General features: G+C 42.0%; 1 protein-coding gene across 9 annotated transcripts in view; it reads left to right on the forward strand.

Moving 5' to 3' along the window:
* cacna1c (calcium channel, voltage-dependent, L type, alpha 1C subunit) overlaps positions 1-10,841 on the forward strand; it is a 178,564-nt gene extending 167,723 nt beyond the window's left edge. For 5 of the 9 annotated variants that reach the window (XM_069700296.1, XM_069700299.1, XM_069700305.1 and 2 more), the window contains 16 exons: positions 89-251; positions 539-666; positions 754-850; positions 1,424-1,526; positions 2,144-2,245; positions 2,438-2,565; positions 2,732-2,872; positions 3,853-4,217; positions 4,490-4,516; positions 6,701-6,829; positions 6,923-7,059; positions 7,185-7,282; positions 7,420-7,516; positions 7,728-7,836; positions 7,950-8,112; positions 8,253-10,841. In XM_069700296.1, coding sequence (XP_069556397.1) covers positions 89-251; positions 539-666; positions 754-850; positions 1,424-1,526; positions 2,144-2,245; positions 2,438-2,565; positions 2,732-2,872; positions 3,853-4,217; positions 4,490-4,516; positions 6,701-6,829; positions 6,923-7,059; positions 7,185-7,282; positions 7,420-7,516; positions 7,728-7,836; positions 7,950-8,112; positions 8,253-8,771 — 2,506 coding nt within the window. In that variant the 3' untranslated portion in view covers positions 8,772-10,841. The remainder of the gene's footprint in view (positions 1-88; positions 252-538; positions 667-753; positions 851-1,423; positions 1,527-2,143; positions 2,246-2,437; positions 2,566-2,731; positions 2,873-3,852; positions 4,218-4,489; positions 4,517-6,700; positions 6,830-6,922; positions 7,060-7,184; positions 7,283-7,419; positions 7,517-7,727; positions 7,837-7,949; positions 8,113-8,252) is intronic. The other 4 variants (XM_069700304.1, XM_069700306.1, XM_069700298.1 and 1 more) reach the window with 3 other exon arrangements.
* The last annotated feature ends 5,929 nt before the right edge of the window (positions 10,842-16,770 follow it).

Genomic DNA, 16,770 nt, shown 5'->3' on the forward strand with positions numbered 1-16,770 from the left:
TGTGTGTGTGTGTGTGTGTGTGTGTGTGTGTGTGTGTGTGTGTGTGTGTGTGTGTGTGTGTGTGTGTGCGCATGCGTATATCTATCAGATGTGCAACAGGTGAGGCGTGGCAGGAGATCATGCTGGCGTGCTCGCCCAATCGGCCATGTGAGAAAGGATCGACCAATGAAAACAGCTCCACCAACGAGGACTGTGGCAGCCAGTTTGCCATCATTTACTTTGTCAGCTTCTACATGCTCTGTGCCTTCCTGGTTTGTACAGAGACATAAGAACGATCTAAGTTTTGAATTTTACTGTTTTAATAGAGCGTCTTCAATATGATTATGGTAATCACAAATAATGGTTAACGTTAGGGAAAGTATTCACGCTCACAACAAGAAAACAAAGTGTCAAACTGTTCCCTTGAAAGGAATTTTTAAAATGTAATTTAGTTATTATTGAGTAATTCACTGCATAATGTTACAGGTTATAAACAGATGATCTATAAGCAATTTCAGTTTGATACTGCAGTGACTGACTGATTCCTGATTTTCCCCAGATCATCAACCTGTTTGTGGCCGTAATCATGGACAACTTTGACTACCTGACGCGTGACTGGTCAATCCTGGGGCCGCATCACCTTGACGAATTCAAGAGGATCTGGGCTGAATATGACCCAGAAGCTAAGTAAGTCTGACGCCATCAAAATAATGGCGCTGTCATCGGCAGAGGTTGTGTGCAGTCTCTCTAATGTGACATCTGTGCTGTTTTCAGGGGGAGGATAAAACACCTCGATGTGGTGACTCTGCTCCGGAGAATCCAGCCTCCTCTCGGCTTCGGAAAGCTCTGTCCGCACAGGGTGGCTTGCAAGGTGAACACACACACACACACACACACACACACACACACACACACACACACACACACACACACACACACACACACACACACACACACACACACACAGTCCCACAAATTCCTAAACACGGTTTGAAGGTTGCAGAGCTGCAGAAAATGGAGAGAATATTTCAAGAGGCTTTTAAATTCAAGTGTTCATAATGTTATTCATTGTTTCTGGGCTGAATTAAAACTGTCTGTTTACCACAAATGATTGATTTACAAAAATTCATCATGTTGTTTTGTATTAATGTGATGACATATGGACAACTCATAACACCTACCACAACGACTCAAATGGCTCACTGACAACAAATCGTACATGTAGAAAAAGTATCTGTAAAACCTCTCTAAAGGGAAATTACAGCCCATCATGTCAAACTACTGTCTGCTTGTTTTCAACAAACTGCAAGCTGCCAGTATCTGTTGCCAGCTCTGAAGGAAATGTACCTGGTTTTGAATTGATCATTTTATTCATCTAGAAATCTGTGATTGTGTGTCTCTGTGAATGTGTGTATGTGTGCTGTGTGTGTTCTGTCTCATGTAGCGTCTGGTGTCGATGAACATGCCTCTGAACAGCGATGGAACAGTGATGTTCAACGCCACGCTGTTTGCTCTGGTCAGAACCGCACTCAGGATCAAGACGGACGGTAACGCACACACACATGGACCAACACCCGAAAACAGCTGTAGAGGCACAAGTCACACACGTACACAATCATCACATACAGACTGAATATAGCGCATAATGTGGCTGTCAACTTTTTTTTTCCCTTTATTTACTTGGGGAATTAAGGGATGGAATTGGGGTTCTGGTAGTGATAATGAGGAGGAAGCAATTTTCCCACCTAAATTTATTCTACTGGGATCAAAATGGTGACCTTCTCTTCACAAGCTTCTCTAATAATAGGCCTTTCGTTGTTGCCAGTATTCTCCTGATTCTGTTGCTTTTTCTCCTGAAACATATGAGTCAATTGAGGATTTTCATTGTCCGTCTCTTACCTGTACTTACATGGCTGCAACGTGAAACCAAATATTCTTTTAACATGATGATGTGTTGATTAAACCCCCAACAACACAATGTAACCCTCCGGGCACAAAGAGTCATTGTAATCCTTAGATTCAGTGTTAAATGTACAATATATTGTCTCACAGATACAAATCCAGAGGCTGCGTCAAGGCTCTCCACGCTGACTGGGTTGTTGTAGTGTAATGTCTACAGTGTACAGTATGAAAACTGTTGTGTTGTGTTGTATTGTGTGTGTAGGCAACCTGGAGCAAGCCAATGAGGAACTGAGGGCAATCGTGAAGAAGATATGGAAGAGAACCAGCATGAAGCTCTTGGATCAAGTAGTGCCCCCTGCTGGTGGTATGTATACCCTGCAACACTGCTTCACATGCACACATATAGAAAAGGTAAACACTGTCCAAAGTCATTACTCTACAGACAGTGATTTTCTTTTATTACTATGAGCAAACCTGGGCAGCATCACTTGCAGCATCTTCTCTGAAAAATACTGTAAGGCGTCATTTTATTCTGATGTTTTAAAATTTCTTTCAGATGATGAGGTGACAGTCGGGAAGTTTTACGCTACCTTCCTCATCCAGGAATATTTCCGCAAGTTTAAGAAGAGGAAAGAACAAGGGTTGGTGGCCAAGGTGCCCCCCAAAACTGCCCTCTCTCTGCAGGTACACACAGAAGTTTTATTTACATTGTGACCGGGAATGTTGACCTGATGCATGAAGCTTGAGCGGGGCTATAGTCTGTATTTCATAAATGAACTATAAAAAGCAGACAGCCACTGTGTCACTGTGTGAAGTAAACAGCACTTGGTGGTGTTTGGTCTGTGTGTAGGCGGGCCTGCGGACATTGCATGACATCGGTCCAGAGATTAGGAGGGCCATCTCTGGAGATCTGACGGTGGAGGAGGAGCTGGATAAAGGCCTGAAGGAGCCCGTGTCAGCGGCATCTGAGGATGATATCTTCAGGGTAAAGGTTGGATACACACACCTTCACTCACTCTCCAGAGAGCGAGAGAAAGAGAGAGTGATGATCAGCGTCAGCTTGAAGCCGTATTACCGCTCCATGCACATACACGTACACGCTTGCATGTGCTCAGAGTCAAAAAGAAATTTGAAAAGCCTCATTTTCCCCCGCATAGCTTGGCTACAAATACTGAACTACAGTTTTAAAATTGTTCATCTTGATTTTGAATGAACTTCCAGTGACCACGAGTTGTAGAACCTATTATTTTACCAGATCAATGCATAAAATCAAACACATAATCAAATAATTGAGCACTGTAACTATAAGCCTGTCTAACACACACACACACACACATACACACATACATACACACACACAAAGCTTCTCCTGCTCCTTTGCTGAGGGTGAGTTATGCCACTTATCAGCCATCCATTTTCACCACCATCGCAACATTCACGTGCTCTGTTTCATTTGCTGCAGAATTTTTTTACATTTACTTATTGTATATAAATACAGATAAACTGAAATAAGTGCTTACAAATGTCCAGAAATAAAATGAGATCACTCTTCTGATATATTGTTAATATCAAGCAATATTGACATTTTATTCAAACATTAAGTGCCTGGTTCATTCAATCTTATTTTCCTGCTTCCATATCAAGGATTTTGTCTGTTAAAAATTTTCTGATGTCTTTTTTGGGATGCATCGCAGATAATAGCTCTTGTTGGTTGGTGACAAAGGGCCTTAACTTTGCATTTCCATCATGGCTGAGAAAAGTTTTATTGCTGCTTGCGGTGAATGTGAAGTAGTAATGATCCCTCTTGACTCGTTGTGTGCAGAAAGATATTTAATTTCAACAGTATTTTAACTCCCTTTCTTCTTTCCACTATTCTCATCTTCACGTCTCTTCATTCATTTTCTCCTCTTTTCACCATTTTCTGTCCCTACATCTTTCACGCTCTCTCCTCTCCTCTCTCTCTCTCTACAGCGTACGGGTGGGCTGTTTGGCAACCACGTCAACTATTACAACCAGAGCGATGGCCGCGGGTCCTTCCCTCAGTCCTTCACTACCCAGCGTCCCTTGCATATCAGCCAGAAAGGCTCACCTTGTGAAGGCGAGAGCCCGTCTCATGAGAAGCTCATGGACTCGACCACTTTCACCCCTTCCTCTTACTCCTCATCAGGCTCCAACGCCAACATTAACAATGCCAACAACACTGGCATGGTTGGGGTGGCCACCCAGGGCGTCAGTCGATTCCCAAGCCCGTCGATAAGCACTGTGGACGGACACACAGGGCAGCCACTCACCCCCATCCTGCTGCCAAGATCTGCATGGTGCTTTCCTCCTAAAAGGTGAGTGCAGGCTAGACAGTGTCTTTTATCTTAACCTGGTTTTCCTTTGGTCACTCTGTAATTTCTTTCTGATTTCATGTGCTCTCGAACTGAGGCAAGAATTATTCGCTTTCGTTGTTATTTCCGGGCCCTCATTAAATATAATTTCCGAGCTTGGTAACATAATTAACAAAAAGGCTATTTTGGTATGGACATAAATGATTCCTCTCTTTGATTCCCTTTTTATTACTACTTGCTTTCTTTCCCTGTCTTTTGTTTCTGGTGCCAAGCAGGACGTGTTTTTATGACACCCTCATGCGGTATGTTGCCAGGGGATAGCGAGCGAAAGTGTGTGTGTGTGTGTGTGTGTGTGTGTGTGTGTGTGTGTGTGTGTGTGTGTGTGTGTGTGTGTGTGTGTGTATATATACTGTCAGTTCCCTGACTGCGCACAAAAACATTTCATGATGCTTAATAGCATAGCTGTCAAACTTCTATAGACACTTGTTGCTATGCACATAATGCTTTATAGTGTCTACAGCAAAGGCCAGTCTACATGCTGCCACTCTGAAATCAGCTACATAAGCCAGAGATAGACGTTTCTATCGAGGGCTTCTATTGCTGCTGTTTCATTTTATGGTGAGGCAGGTCTGGGTTAGACACAATGTCAGGTCATTCTCCTTCACCTGTATATAGATTTTAACGCCTGAAACATCTGGAAGCTCATACTTAATCCACTACTTTGAGTGTAATAGCTCACTTTACAGTGTAATTATGGAAAAAGTAGCTTAAACAGAACCCACTGGACTAACTGATATTGTCTTGTGATGGCTGCTCCTTTTTAGTTACAAACAACGGCCTCAGGTTGGCCTGTCTAATATTTGGTGTGTCTTAACACTTTGATCCTAAGAAACATCTTAACAACTACAATGTATACTTCTATGACGTTTGCTTACTATGTTTTGAAATTGGCACTTGACCAATACTGTTTTCAATGACAAGGTACTGGATGGCAAGATTATTGTGGATCTGGCTGAGTACATACTGATTTTAAGCATTACGGCATGACTTCCTACTAGAACCACCTGCAGAGCGAACATTACACATTCAGTCATAGTACTGATACGTTTTTAATAATAATTAATAATTATTATTACAATTGCAAAGCCATGATCATGTTAGTTGTGTTTAATCTTCGGGGTTTAATGTAAATTGCAGTCTCTAGCACTGTAGTTAGTTTACAAATTGTGTTTGCTGGTTAAAGTTAAAGTAGAGAGTTTTACTCATTCCCTACTTAGATGCAGTAAATTAGCCATCCAAGTGCTCCATCACAGGCAAATCAAAGTATAAACTCCCTGATGTACTGTAGCTTTGGATTTGATCATTTCAGCAACATCTTAAGCTCCGCCCAGTTTTGATCAAAGTGGTCAAGAACAGTCATTCAGGTTTTAGTTAAATGATGTTCTAACCCAGAGTTTGCCGTGGAGCCCTTAAATAGCTGATTAAACGGACATCATGGCATTTTGAAATTTTTATTTTGTTTTTCTTCACCAGGCTGTTCTGAGTCAAACATTAGTTTTTTTTTGCCTGAAATAAATAAAGAATAATTGGTGTTTTTGTGAGTTTATCATAAAAAAAAATAATGGGTACTGCAACCTGCAAGCTAGGCAGTTTTTTATGACTCTTAATTTGAAACACAACCATTTAGAGATAGTTCTGAAAGCTGATATGTTGTATCTTTTAAGTGAACAATCTGGTGAGGAAGAAAAGATTAAAATTCAAATGACAGATTGTCTTCTTGAAGCTTAAGTCTGTGCTATGAAATAGATGTGACTGCTGAGACGACATCTTTGAGATGCAAAGACAATGCAGCCTAATACAGAATATATGATGTGTTCAGGTATGGCTTTGCTTGAACAGACAGATTTTATGTCAAAATTGAATCCAGTATTATGCAGACAAATAAAAAAAAAACACTGACAGGCTCTGATTTTATTGGCCTTCACTTGGAACGATGACAACAGCATAAGTTAAAGCACCTTCTTAATTTCCCTGTTGGCCTAAATTAAAATGCTGCTCTCTGAGGTTCAGCTAACAACATTAACTAATACAATCTTCCATTACTGTGCCCTCTTCTTTGTTTTCTAAAGATGTCTGAACTTCAGTCTTGGTATCAGTTGTCATATTCCAGGTGTTGCCTTTAATGCTATTCACCATTTTTGCTTCAACAAAATAGCTGTATTCCCGCCTGCTTCTCCTCCAACTTCTTCTTCTCCTCCTCCTTTACATGCAGTAGTTAAGCCTCTATGGGTTTCCCAGTCTCCTCCTCCTCAGCTCCTTTATTGAATTTGCTGCTAATCAGCTGCTTTTTTTTTTTCTGAGTGCCACATCTGTTTGCCTATGTGTCTACCAGTTTTTACATCTGTTGTGTTTTATGTTCATTTTGTGTTTTTTGTCTGTTTGTTCGCTTGTTTGGTCGTTTTGCATGTCCGTTTATGTGTTTGTAGCTCGGACTCGAGTGACAGTCGTCTGCCAATCATCCAAAGAGGGGAGGGCTCGACGGAGGAGACGTACGATGAGAATTACGGCGATGACAGGGAGTACCAGGAGGATGACCACTCTCTCTCCTCTGACATGTACCGTTGAAACACACACACATCCTCAAAAACAATATTTAGTTTCTATTGATTCACAAGGTTCGTCTAACTATATCTCTGCACACTTCTTAGGCTCGTGTATCATGATGAAACATGTAAGCAGTTGACTCCCATGGAGGAAGCAGAAGGGGTAGAGGAAAGAAGAGGAGGAGGAGGAGGAGGAGGGTGGCAGTCTCCCAGGAGAGTCTTCCTCTGCCCCACATCTCTGGGTGAGTAGACACACATGTACAGATACAAATCTTTTCTAAAACTTGTGTGTCCATGTTTTTGCCATGCCTACTTCAACTGTAATTTACACATTTTTACATTTGAATATTTGTGTTGTGGTTGTCAGGACGGAGATCGTCCTTCCATCTGGAGTGCCTCCGGAGACAGTCGAAGTCAGACGTCTCCCAGAAGACGGCTGTACCCTTACATCTTGTACATCATCAGGTAGTAGACACCCACAAAATTAAGACCAGGACACCGTATTGTACATAACCACGCTGTAAATACATTTTAAATACAGTAGGTGAGGTTCAACTCCCAGCCTCTGCTCCTTCTCTCACTGCTCTCTCCTCTTCCTCCAGGCTCTGGCAGTGGCAGGGCTGAGTCCTCTGCTCAGAAGAAGTCACTCACCTACCCTCTTCAGTCGGCTGTGCTCCACGCCTCCAGCCAGTCCCACAGGTATACCACATCCTGCTCACACATCAACAGCCAAAAAAAACAAAACATTTCCTCAGCAGGCATAATTATCCCTGCATTTAATGAGGGAGAAAACAGGTGAAACCAGAGTAGTGCATTTTGATGCACATATTGTTCTCGACATGTTGCAGCTTTGTCATTGTATTTGTTGAGATTGGTTTGTTCTCCTCACTGCTGGGTTTTGTTTTTCTAGCTCAGTGCAGTGATGCCTCCTACCAGCGAGTTCCCTCTCTGAGACTAGAGGGCTCCAACTCCCATGAAAAGCTCAACACCAGCTTGCCCTCTGTCAACTGTGGGCCCTGGTAAGGCTGAATACTTTACGGAGAGCTGCTACAAGTGACAGTCGAAACCCTAATAACAGTTTAAGTGACTATAAATGACAAATGTTTTTAATAAACAAATGCTTTGCCTTTAGGTACAGCGACAGTAATGGGAACAGCCGGGTGCCCAGTCCTAGCCCTAGCATGTCAGCGTCCAATCAAAGAGCACAGCGGCCGGTGTCGCTCACAGTGCCCTCGTTGCTGGGAAAAGACTCCAGCTCGTTGTGTCACGGCAGCGCAGGCAGTTTGGTGGAGGCGGTGAGTGTGTGCTGTTTGTGCTGGTGCAAGGAGGTTACACTGTACTTGTTATTTTGCCTGTATTCAACAACACATGAAACATGAAACCTTCTTTCCCTCCCTTCTCTGTCCATTCCTCTTCCACCTGTTTCCCTCCCAAGGTGCTAATATCAGAGGGCTTGGGTCATTTCGCCCAGGACCCGTCCTTCATCGAGGCGACCAAAGTCGAGTTGGCTGATGCCTGCGACATGACCATTGAGGAGATGGAGCATGCTGCCAACAACATTCTCAATGGCAACCCCACCACAAACGCCACGTCCAGCACCTCCTCCACCTCTCAGCACAGCCCCAACGGCAACCTCCTCCCCTTCCACACAGCAGCAGCAGCAGCAGCAGCAGCAGCAGCAGCAGCAGCAACGCACAGGGACCGAGCGGTCAGCTTGACTCCCAGCGAAGGTGGGGGAGAGGCCGGAGGAAGCAGAGGCTCCGTCCACGGGCCGTCCTCTATAGAGGAGCGGCAGGAGCTGCTGGCGAGGGGGAGAGGACGAGACGAGGAGGAGGAAGAGGCAGGAGGAATGGAAGAGGGGCAACACAGAGGTTCGGTTGTGGTTGGAGGGGCGCGACAGAGGAACAGCGGGCCATTGGAGGATGAGGATATGGAGTGTGTGACGAGCTTGTAGGAGTCGGCTCAACGGGTTCAATCGGCCAACTGGCCCCTCTGACATCATCGGAGACTGACGCTTGTCAGTGCTGGCTAACAGCGCCGCGGCTGGCTCTGTCTGTCCCCTTTGCACACACACACACACACACACACACACACACACACACACACACACACACACACACACACACACACACACACACACACACACACACACACACACACACACACACACACACACACACACTGTCGCTCTGGACAATGGCGGCCAGTGATGCAACCTTGAACACCTGTTTATGATGTTGTTGGTTTATATGAGTTAGTATGTGTGTGAATGTTTGTAGTAAAATATACCACACTATATACTATCTGAGTGTATGCTTATGTGTGTCTGTGTGATCTATGATTTCCTCTATTTGTACGTGTGTGCGTGTGTGTTCTCCACACATGTCTGAGTGTGTCTCTAAAGTGCCTCACAGTTTTCTCATGCCCTCAGAGTGTGAAGAGCAGAAAAGTAGAGACAAACAAAAACAAAGGACATTTTTAATTAAGCAAAGGTAGACAGGAAACAGCAGAGGCAGGAAGTCCTTTTATGGATTTCCTGCAGACGACATAGTATGTTTAATGTTTTCATTTCCTATGCCTACTTTGGTGTTGTGTTTGTTTGTCTGGCCGCCATGATGCCAAGTAGGGGACAGCAGACCAGCTTGTGGAGGGGTCAGTTAAGGATCACCATCTGACCACACCCATTTGAGGTCAAGGGTCAACTCCTCCTTCTTGGATCACTGATGATGAAGCGCTGTATTGAGTTAAATGGGGGCGAGAAATACCCCTGTTTGAAATCTCATTTTTCCTCCTCTTCCAAAGCTAAGGAACCTTGGAGCACAGCCCTGCCAGCCCGGGGGTGGGATGAACATGACGCACCACCCCCAGCCAAGGGGGGGAAGGATTTGAGGGATGGTCCAACAGCCACAACAGGGCTGCTATAGGGGGCCACAGGCAGAGAGAGACACTCTCCGGCCAACAGAAAGCTAGCCAGCTCTTTTTTTCTGCTGGTCAGTGAGACTCCAGCGAGAGACAAACTCACCTCGCCTGTCACCTTGATCTGGCTCCGCCTCCTTTTCCTCATTTGGCCACACCCACTTGCTGCCCCAAACAGGAAATGGAAGGAGCAAGCAGAGACAGAGAGCCCCCTTTTCTGCCTCATACTTCGCCATTCCTCACTCCTTCCTCTATCCTTCCTCCCTCCTCTTTGGTTATTATACCATCCCTCTCCCTCCATTGCTGAGTTTTTTGGTTTTTCAGCCCTCGGGGAGGCGTGTGTTTGTCGAACAGGGCAACAGAGATGGCAGGGTGGAGGAGAGGCTTGGAGTGACCGATTGAAAAGAAAACAAACTCTGGGCATGGATCCACGCAGGATCTACTGTCAATCAACCTCACTTCCCTCTCCGAGACCCTCCTCTTCCTCTCAGCGTGGAATCCTATTGGATTTGCTGCCACACACTCTTTCTACAGACCACGCCCACTATGTATTTAACAGTTCAATATTGTGCAAAACTGGCTAGCCATGACTATTTTGTTTTATATTCATGATGTTATTGGTTTAATTTATCCTTGATTTGTTTGCACAATCGGGGTGCTGGTCTTATAAATGTATTTTTGCTCGGTTTATTTTAAGAGAATTTTAAGAGGTTTTAAGTATCGAAGCAGGGCGTAGTGTTTGCGTACGAGTGTATAACTATATTTGTGCGTGCGGATGTGTGTTTGCGTTTTAGTACAGGATGTATGAGTGCGTGAGATAGCGTGTGTATCTAAAAGGGGGGTCTTTCTCTCTATCAGTATGCACCTTTTACAGATTGTATCTATTTATTTATTTATTTTTCCCAGAAGAGAAAAAAAAATGTGTGAGAATGTGCGCGTGTTCGAGTGGTTACTTATGTACTCTAAAAAGCTGATTTTAAGCCTAGACAGTAAATTAAGGTAGCATTACAAGTATGGTGTGTGTGTGTGTGTGTGTGTGTGTGTGTGTGTGTGTGTGTGTGTGTGTGTGTGTGTGTGTGTGTGTGTGTGTGTGTGTGTGTGTGTGTGTGTGTGTGTGTGTGTGTGTGTGTGTGTGTGTGTGTGTGTGTGTGTGTGTGTGTGTGTGTGTGTGTGTGTGTGTGTGTGTGTGTGATAATGGGCCTCCTTAACACAGGGTTACCATGGACAGGCATGCTTCCAAAGCTTTGTGATTTCTTTAGCACGGTTTTTACTTTTTAGCCAAGGTGCAGTCAGAAGTCACTCTGTGTTTGAAAACTAGTCATTGCATAATTTCTTCTTCTTTATTTTTCCGTTCAGAGGTAGACAGGCGTCAGGTCTCCAGCGAGGTCAGAGTGAAGGATGCATGTACAGAGAGGATGAGTTTGGGCTGCTTTTCTTATCCACGGTGGAGGGGGTGGCTCTGAAAGGTAGAAGCACCACCAAATTCATACTGCCACAGTGACGCCTTGTGAATTAACTGGGGGAGGGGAGGGGGGTCGGTGCCCTGATCGCTCGGCTGTAACACACCCATATCACATCATTTGATCCAAGTTTAAACTCCAAATGAACTATTAGGGCTGGTGTACAGATGCTGCAAGACTTCTGAATCACGTCTCTTTGCCTGAGGCTCATATCACGAAACATTATCATTTATTAGCACTCTTAGTGATGAACTAATTTCCTGGCTGTGATATAATTTACTGCTTAAATTAATAGCTGGAAAATTATAATGCAAGCAGGAAATTCACTGATCATTGATAAGATAAATGTTTGTTTTATGAGATAAATTATCACAATACTGTCAACTCGGAGGGAAGTTGCATCCCAGATGATCTCCTGTGATTTTTGTTTTGTTTTTTTCCAACGGCTTATAGGTAGCAGCCTGACATTTTTTTAATTGACTATTTTTAGTTTGTTCCTTGATTATAGTTTGGATTCACTTGAGATAAGGTACGGCCATAGCTAGGTATGGTATTCCAGCCTCAGTACGTCACACAGGGCACTTCTCACTTTGATATTGTATCTTCTCCCAAAAAAAAAAAAAAATCATTCCTGTCATCATCATTTCATCACGGCACCAAGTGCCACATTTATTAGTTGTATTATGTTAACAACATCTTATTATTTAGAACTGAAGTATTTCCATTCAGCTCTCTAAAATGTATGCAAGCCACTGAAAATCTGGAAAAACATAGTTACTGTTAGCACCACAAGCCCAATGCAAAGTCAACTAGAGAAAGTATTAAAAGCCACCGAACGGTGCTCACATGTAAATACATCTTGGTTTATATAGTTAAAAAAGCAGAAAAAGATCCTGTAGGAAAGTCAATTTTCATGTTTGGGTGAAGACATTAATAACAGCAGTTTAAAACTTAAGATCACTTTTTAGTTCTGAAGAAAACTGAAATATGTTGCAAGAAGCATTGCTGATTTAATGACACAGTATTTAAGATTTATCTCTAAAAATCTAATTTTAAAACACAACAAATGCCCACGCAGAGAAATTGTCTCATGCCAATCAATGATCATTAGTTTTCTTCTTAGTTTACCATCAAGAACTTACTGTTGAGCTCTAATTCCTACTTTTTAAGCAGAGCAGTTTTGTGGCAGGGAAGGGTATGCATGAACACACTGCCATACACTGCATCCTGTGCCAGTAACAGACCTCTGTCATTATTATGCAATCTAAATGTGAATGTTGAATACTTTTTAGTGGCCGTGCTATTGTTGTTTTGTGGTTATGATCATACTGCAAAGTCTGAAGAAGACTGTGTTGTCTAAAGGAATATTCTCCCCAAACGTAATCATTGGCTTCTTAAAAATATATTCAGCATTTCTTTCAGTTATTCAAATATCACTCCATTAAAATAGGGACTATTCTATCTTAGAATAATTAGGGAACATAAGCTGGCAGGCTACTTTCTGGCTAGTGGCTGTTTCTTAGTTTTTTTTTTTGTCAAAAGTCTGAAAGGAAGAAAGGCAGGTTTGGTTATGTGTGCAGTGCAGGATCTGGCTAAACACAATCTCACTTTGTGCTTTTGTTTTTGTTTCCGCTCTTTGTTGGACTATGAATTTGAGAGACAGTAGGTGATATACTTGATGGACCTGATGACTATTAGGCTTAAATTCTCAATGATAAATGTAACCAGCAGGCGTCTGAATTGCAGTTTTTATATCCAAGCTGCTACAGGGGAGCCAGTGAAGCTATCCGCTTTCCATTTTATCAGCTAGTTTAGCAACAGGCATGAATGTTACTCTCTCAAAGCAGATTAGAAACCATGTAGTGGAGGACTGTAGTTACCAGGAATTGTCCGACACAGAACCACACTCAGACCTGGCCGAGATAAATAAAATACACAAATAATAAATAAACTAGATTCAGTTCGAACCCTTTGCTTTTCGGTTCCTAATAAATTTCCATTTTTATATAATGGATACACACACAAAAGTAACCCGGCATCTCAGGTGCAAAACCAGTCTTTGTTGTGTGTTGAAAGGCTTGTAGGTGAGGGAGATTCAAAGACATGTGGTGCCCCCGTGTGGCGTGGAGCAGTATTGCAGTTTTTTATGTTCTACATAGGTTAGCATGAGCTATGAAGTGTCTTGTTGCAGTATAGTGGTATGAGTGGTTGTAATCCTGCAACCCACAAGATATGCAAAAACAATGCAATAACTATGACTGTATACAAGGTTCCCGAAGTAAATATGTTCGTGGAAGTTGGGGGGGAAAAATCTATATCATAATGTATTATTTTCTGTTTGTTATATGTTTAAGTAAACTCAGTGGTTTCCATGCCAGAAAGACCTAACATACTTGAAATCAGGTGCATTGCAGTGAAGTATAGTAAAGATGTATTTATTTATCTCTCTCGTGCCGGGGTGTTGGTCAAAAATCGCAATTGAGACGGTGACCTGAAATCTGTGTTTTGCTCGTGGATTAAGAAACAGCCAATGATGACACAGTGGAAAAAGTGATTATTTAATTTGGTGATTCAGCAGCAAAACCAACTAACTTCATCTCCCTGACTCAATGCTTTTTTTTTGACTGCATCCCTTTATCTTATTTATTTCCAGTTCTAGCTTTTAAATGGTTGGAGCTCCATGGGTGTGCCATCAGTATTGTATGAGTTTCACATGTTGAGCGTTCCAAGTTTTGCAGTTATTTTGTTTCAATCAGGTTAAGTAACATATCACATTATGACAGAGTAGCTTTTTCTATTTTGTGTACATAACAGTGATTAAAGTCAATATTTCTTCTGTAGATCAATACTTTGACTGGGTGACAGCATAGAGGGACTTTGAAGGTGATTTTGCATATCTTGTGTCTTATGGGCTCTTAGTTTATATTCGGATTCGTAACCCTGAGAAGGACAGAGATATGATTATCAAAACATGAGACAATAAGTAAACTAAAGTACGTTTACTCCCGAGTTCAGACAGGTGTCGCTAAAATATACGTAAGTGTTGCCGTAGTGTCTTGTCACCTCGTCTTCAACACTTTACTCTGCTAACATTTCAAACAGACCAGTGAGAATAATTTTAATGAAAAGACGAAATTACTCTAAACTGTTGTTTGGCTCCTGAAACAGTCAAAATGAATCCAGGTTCATGACTCACAGGACACACACACACACACACACACACACACACACACACACACACTATTACTTCATTGTATTTGGCCATGAAATGAAAAATACACAGGAAAAGGTTACCTGAAGCTGTGTCCCAACACCACATTAATTCTAAGTAGCAAACTCTGGGCATAGAGAGTGTAGTTTTAGTGTTTAGTATTCAAGCCCAGTCTGATGTTAATATAACCATCACACTTGCGGTCTTCCATGCAGTCCTCACTGTGAGCAAACTGACCGGCCATGTGTGTGTGTAAAATCTCCAGAGTGGTCTTTTAGAATTTATTACAGCTGGTGATGAAACAGCTACAAGAGTAAAATAGTGTCTTTATGACGTTTAAATGACGTCCTTTTAAAGACAGTTTCATTGTTTCATTGACTTTGGACAATGCATTATACCCTATTTAAAATGCTAAAGTATGCCAATTTATTGTATACCAACAGCTAAAACATAAACTACTAAGATTGGTATTACTCTATACAGGAAGTGTGTAAAATGGTAAAGGACCACAGCAGGAGTTATTGTCCTATTAAACAGCTGATTTGACTAATTAACATGAAAATCACAGGTGTAATTAATAACTTTGATCATAGTGTTTTACATTGTCACAATCTAAGTCTATACTCTGTGTGTGTGTGTGTGTGTGTGTGTGTGTGTACCTGTGGTGTCTGCCTCAGTGTAGTTAGAAGCTAGCTGATGAGGCCAACGATCTGCAGCTGTGTGTGCTGCCTCCCTGGATCTCCACCTACAGCCAGTTCAACTCAAACCACACCCCTCTGCCAGTGAGGGCACAGTTCAAATTCAGTGAACTTCCTCGAGTGAAAACGGAGATAGAGAGAATGAAAGGCTCGTTTTCTGATAGACGGATGACAATCTATTTGGCGGTTGATGACAATGGGAAGATGTGGGCGTCGGGGCTGAGTAAGGATGTCAGATGGAGCGTATTTTGGTGGGATTGTTGAAGGTTTTACTTCACCATGTTTGGATTTCAGGGTGGTCCAAGTTCTAACATGGTGAATTATACACTCGAGTAATGTTTTATGTGCATGGGTTTCTCTCTCTAAGGATATAAAGTATTGGTCCTATGTGAATGATGATATCTTTTGTCTCACCATTAGCCAATGATTGTATATTTTTATATACCACATATAGCAAGATATATATGAATATATAATATTTAATCACCAGAATGTTAGCATAAGGAACAGGCAGGAGTCTTTATTTGGGAATGTAGTCAGTAAAATGTTGGAAATGTATTATATAGGCCTACTGACAGAAGGTCAGTATGAATTTATTGAACAAAGTCCCACTTTATTGACTGTATTTTTAACCAAAAGGAAACAGCAAGGAAGGATGTAATTACTGGAAGAAAAAAAAGTCATTGTATGTTTAAGCTGATGGAAAATATACAGTGGGTTTTTAATGACAGGCTTGAATGATGTCCAGATTGTTGGCTTTTCAGTCCATATAAATATAGCTTAATATAAAAATCGTAGCTGAAATATCAGACAGGCTACTTCACAATTCAAATTTTTAACAATGCTCGCTGCAGCCTCCCGGATATTTATCCATCACCAGTGACCAGAGTGTTGAAATACTTTTCTCCAGACAAATTTCTTCTTTAAGCAACAGACAGATTTGAAATCTAACATGCTTTTTGCTTGTGTTTGCTGTATGTCCTGTGAAGAGGTCTGAAACGTGTCAACCTACCAGCAACCCGTCAGTGCAGGGGGTCAGAGTCTGGTCATACTCCTACTGTAGCACTTGGAGATGCGTCTCTCAAGAACTAGTCCTACATCAGCAAAACACACACATATACACTGTACACTTTTGAAAACACATGAGCAACTAAAGACGTAACCAAAAATTCCACCGATCAGGGACTCGATCTCTGTATGTTTTGAGCCATTAAAATTGTGTAGCTCTTATATATTATTTTTTTTTTATCCTCCAAGATAGAATTTGGAGGACTTGAAACTACATGTTTGTAGATAAACTAATTAATCTGCATTGTATGCAGACCAGGAAGTAAAGAGGTAGTTTAGCTGACTAATTTGTGCATCACTGAGATGTGATGTTGAGTTATGGCTGCGTTTACAATAAAAGCTCCAGATTTACATCCAGTAATTTGACCATTCATCTCCAGAGTGTTGAATGGAAGATCATGTTTATGCAGCAACAACATTATCTGTTGGAGTTAGCCTGGAAAATAAACATTTCATCAAATTTGTTGGTCCTATTTTGCATGCTATCTTGACAGTGAGGAACCACAAATGGAAGAAAGGGGAGATTTTATGATTGATTAGAAGAGCTGCTGTACATGATTTAAACTGCTCAGTGTAGAATAATGAAAAAAAAAATAGTCT

Source organism: Brachyistius frenatus, unplaced genomic scaffold, assembly GCF_029030835.1.
Source record: "Brachyistius frenatus isolate BFR_SWC_R1_liver_20210118 unplaced genomic scaffold, ASM2903083v1 Contig_33, whole genome shotgun sequence".
Classification (NCBI taxonomy): Eukaryota; Metazoa; Chordata; class Actinopteri; family Embiotocidae; genus Brachyistius; species Brachyistius frenatus.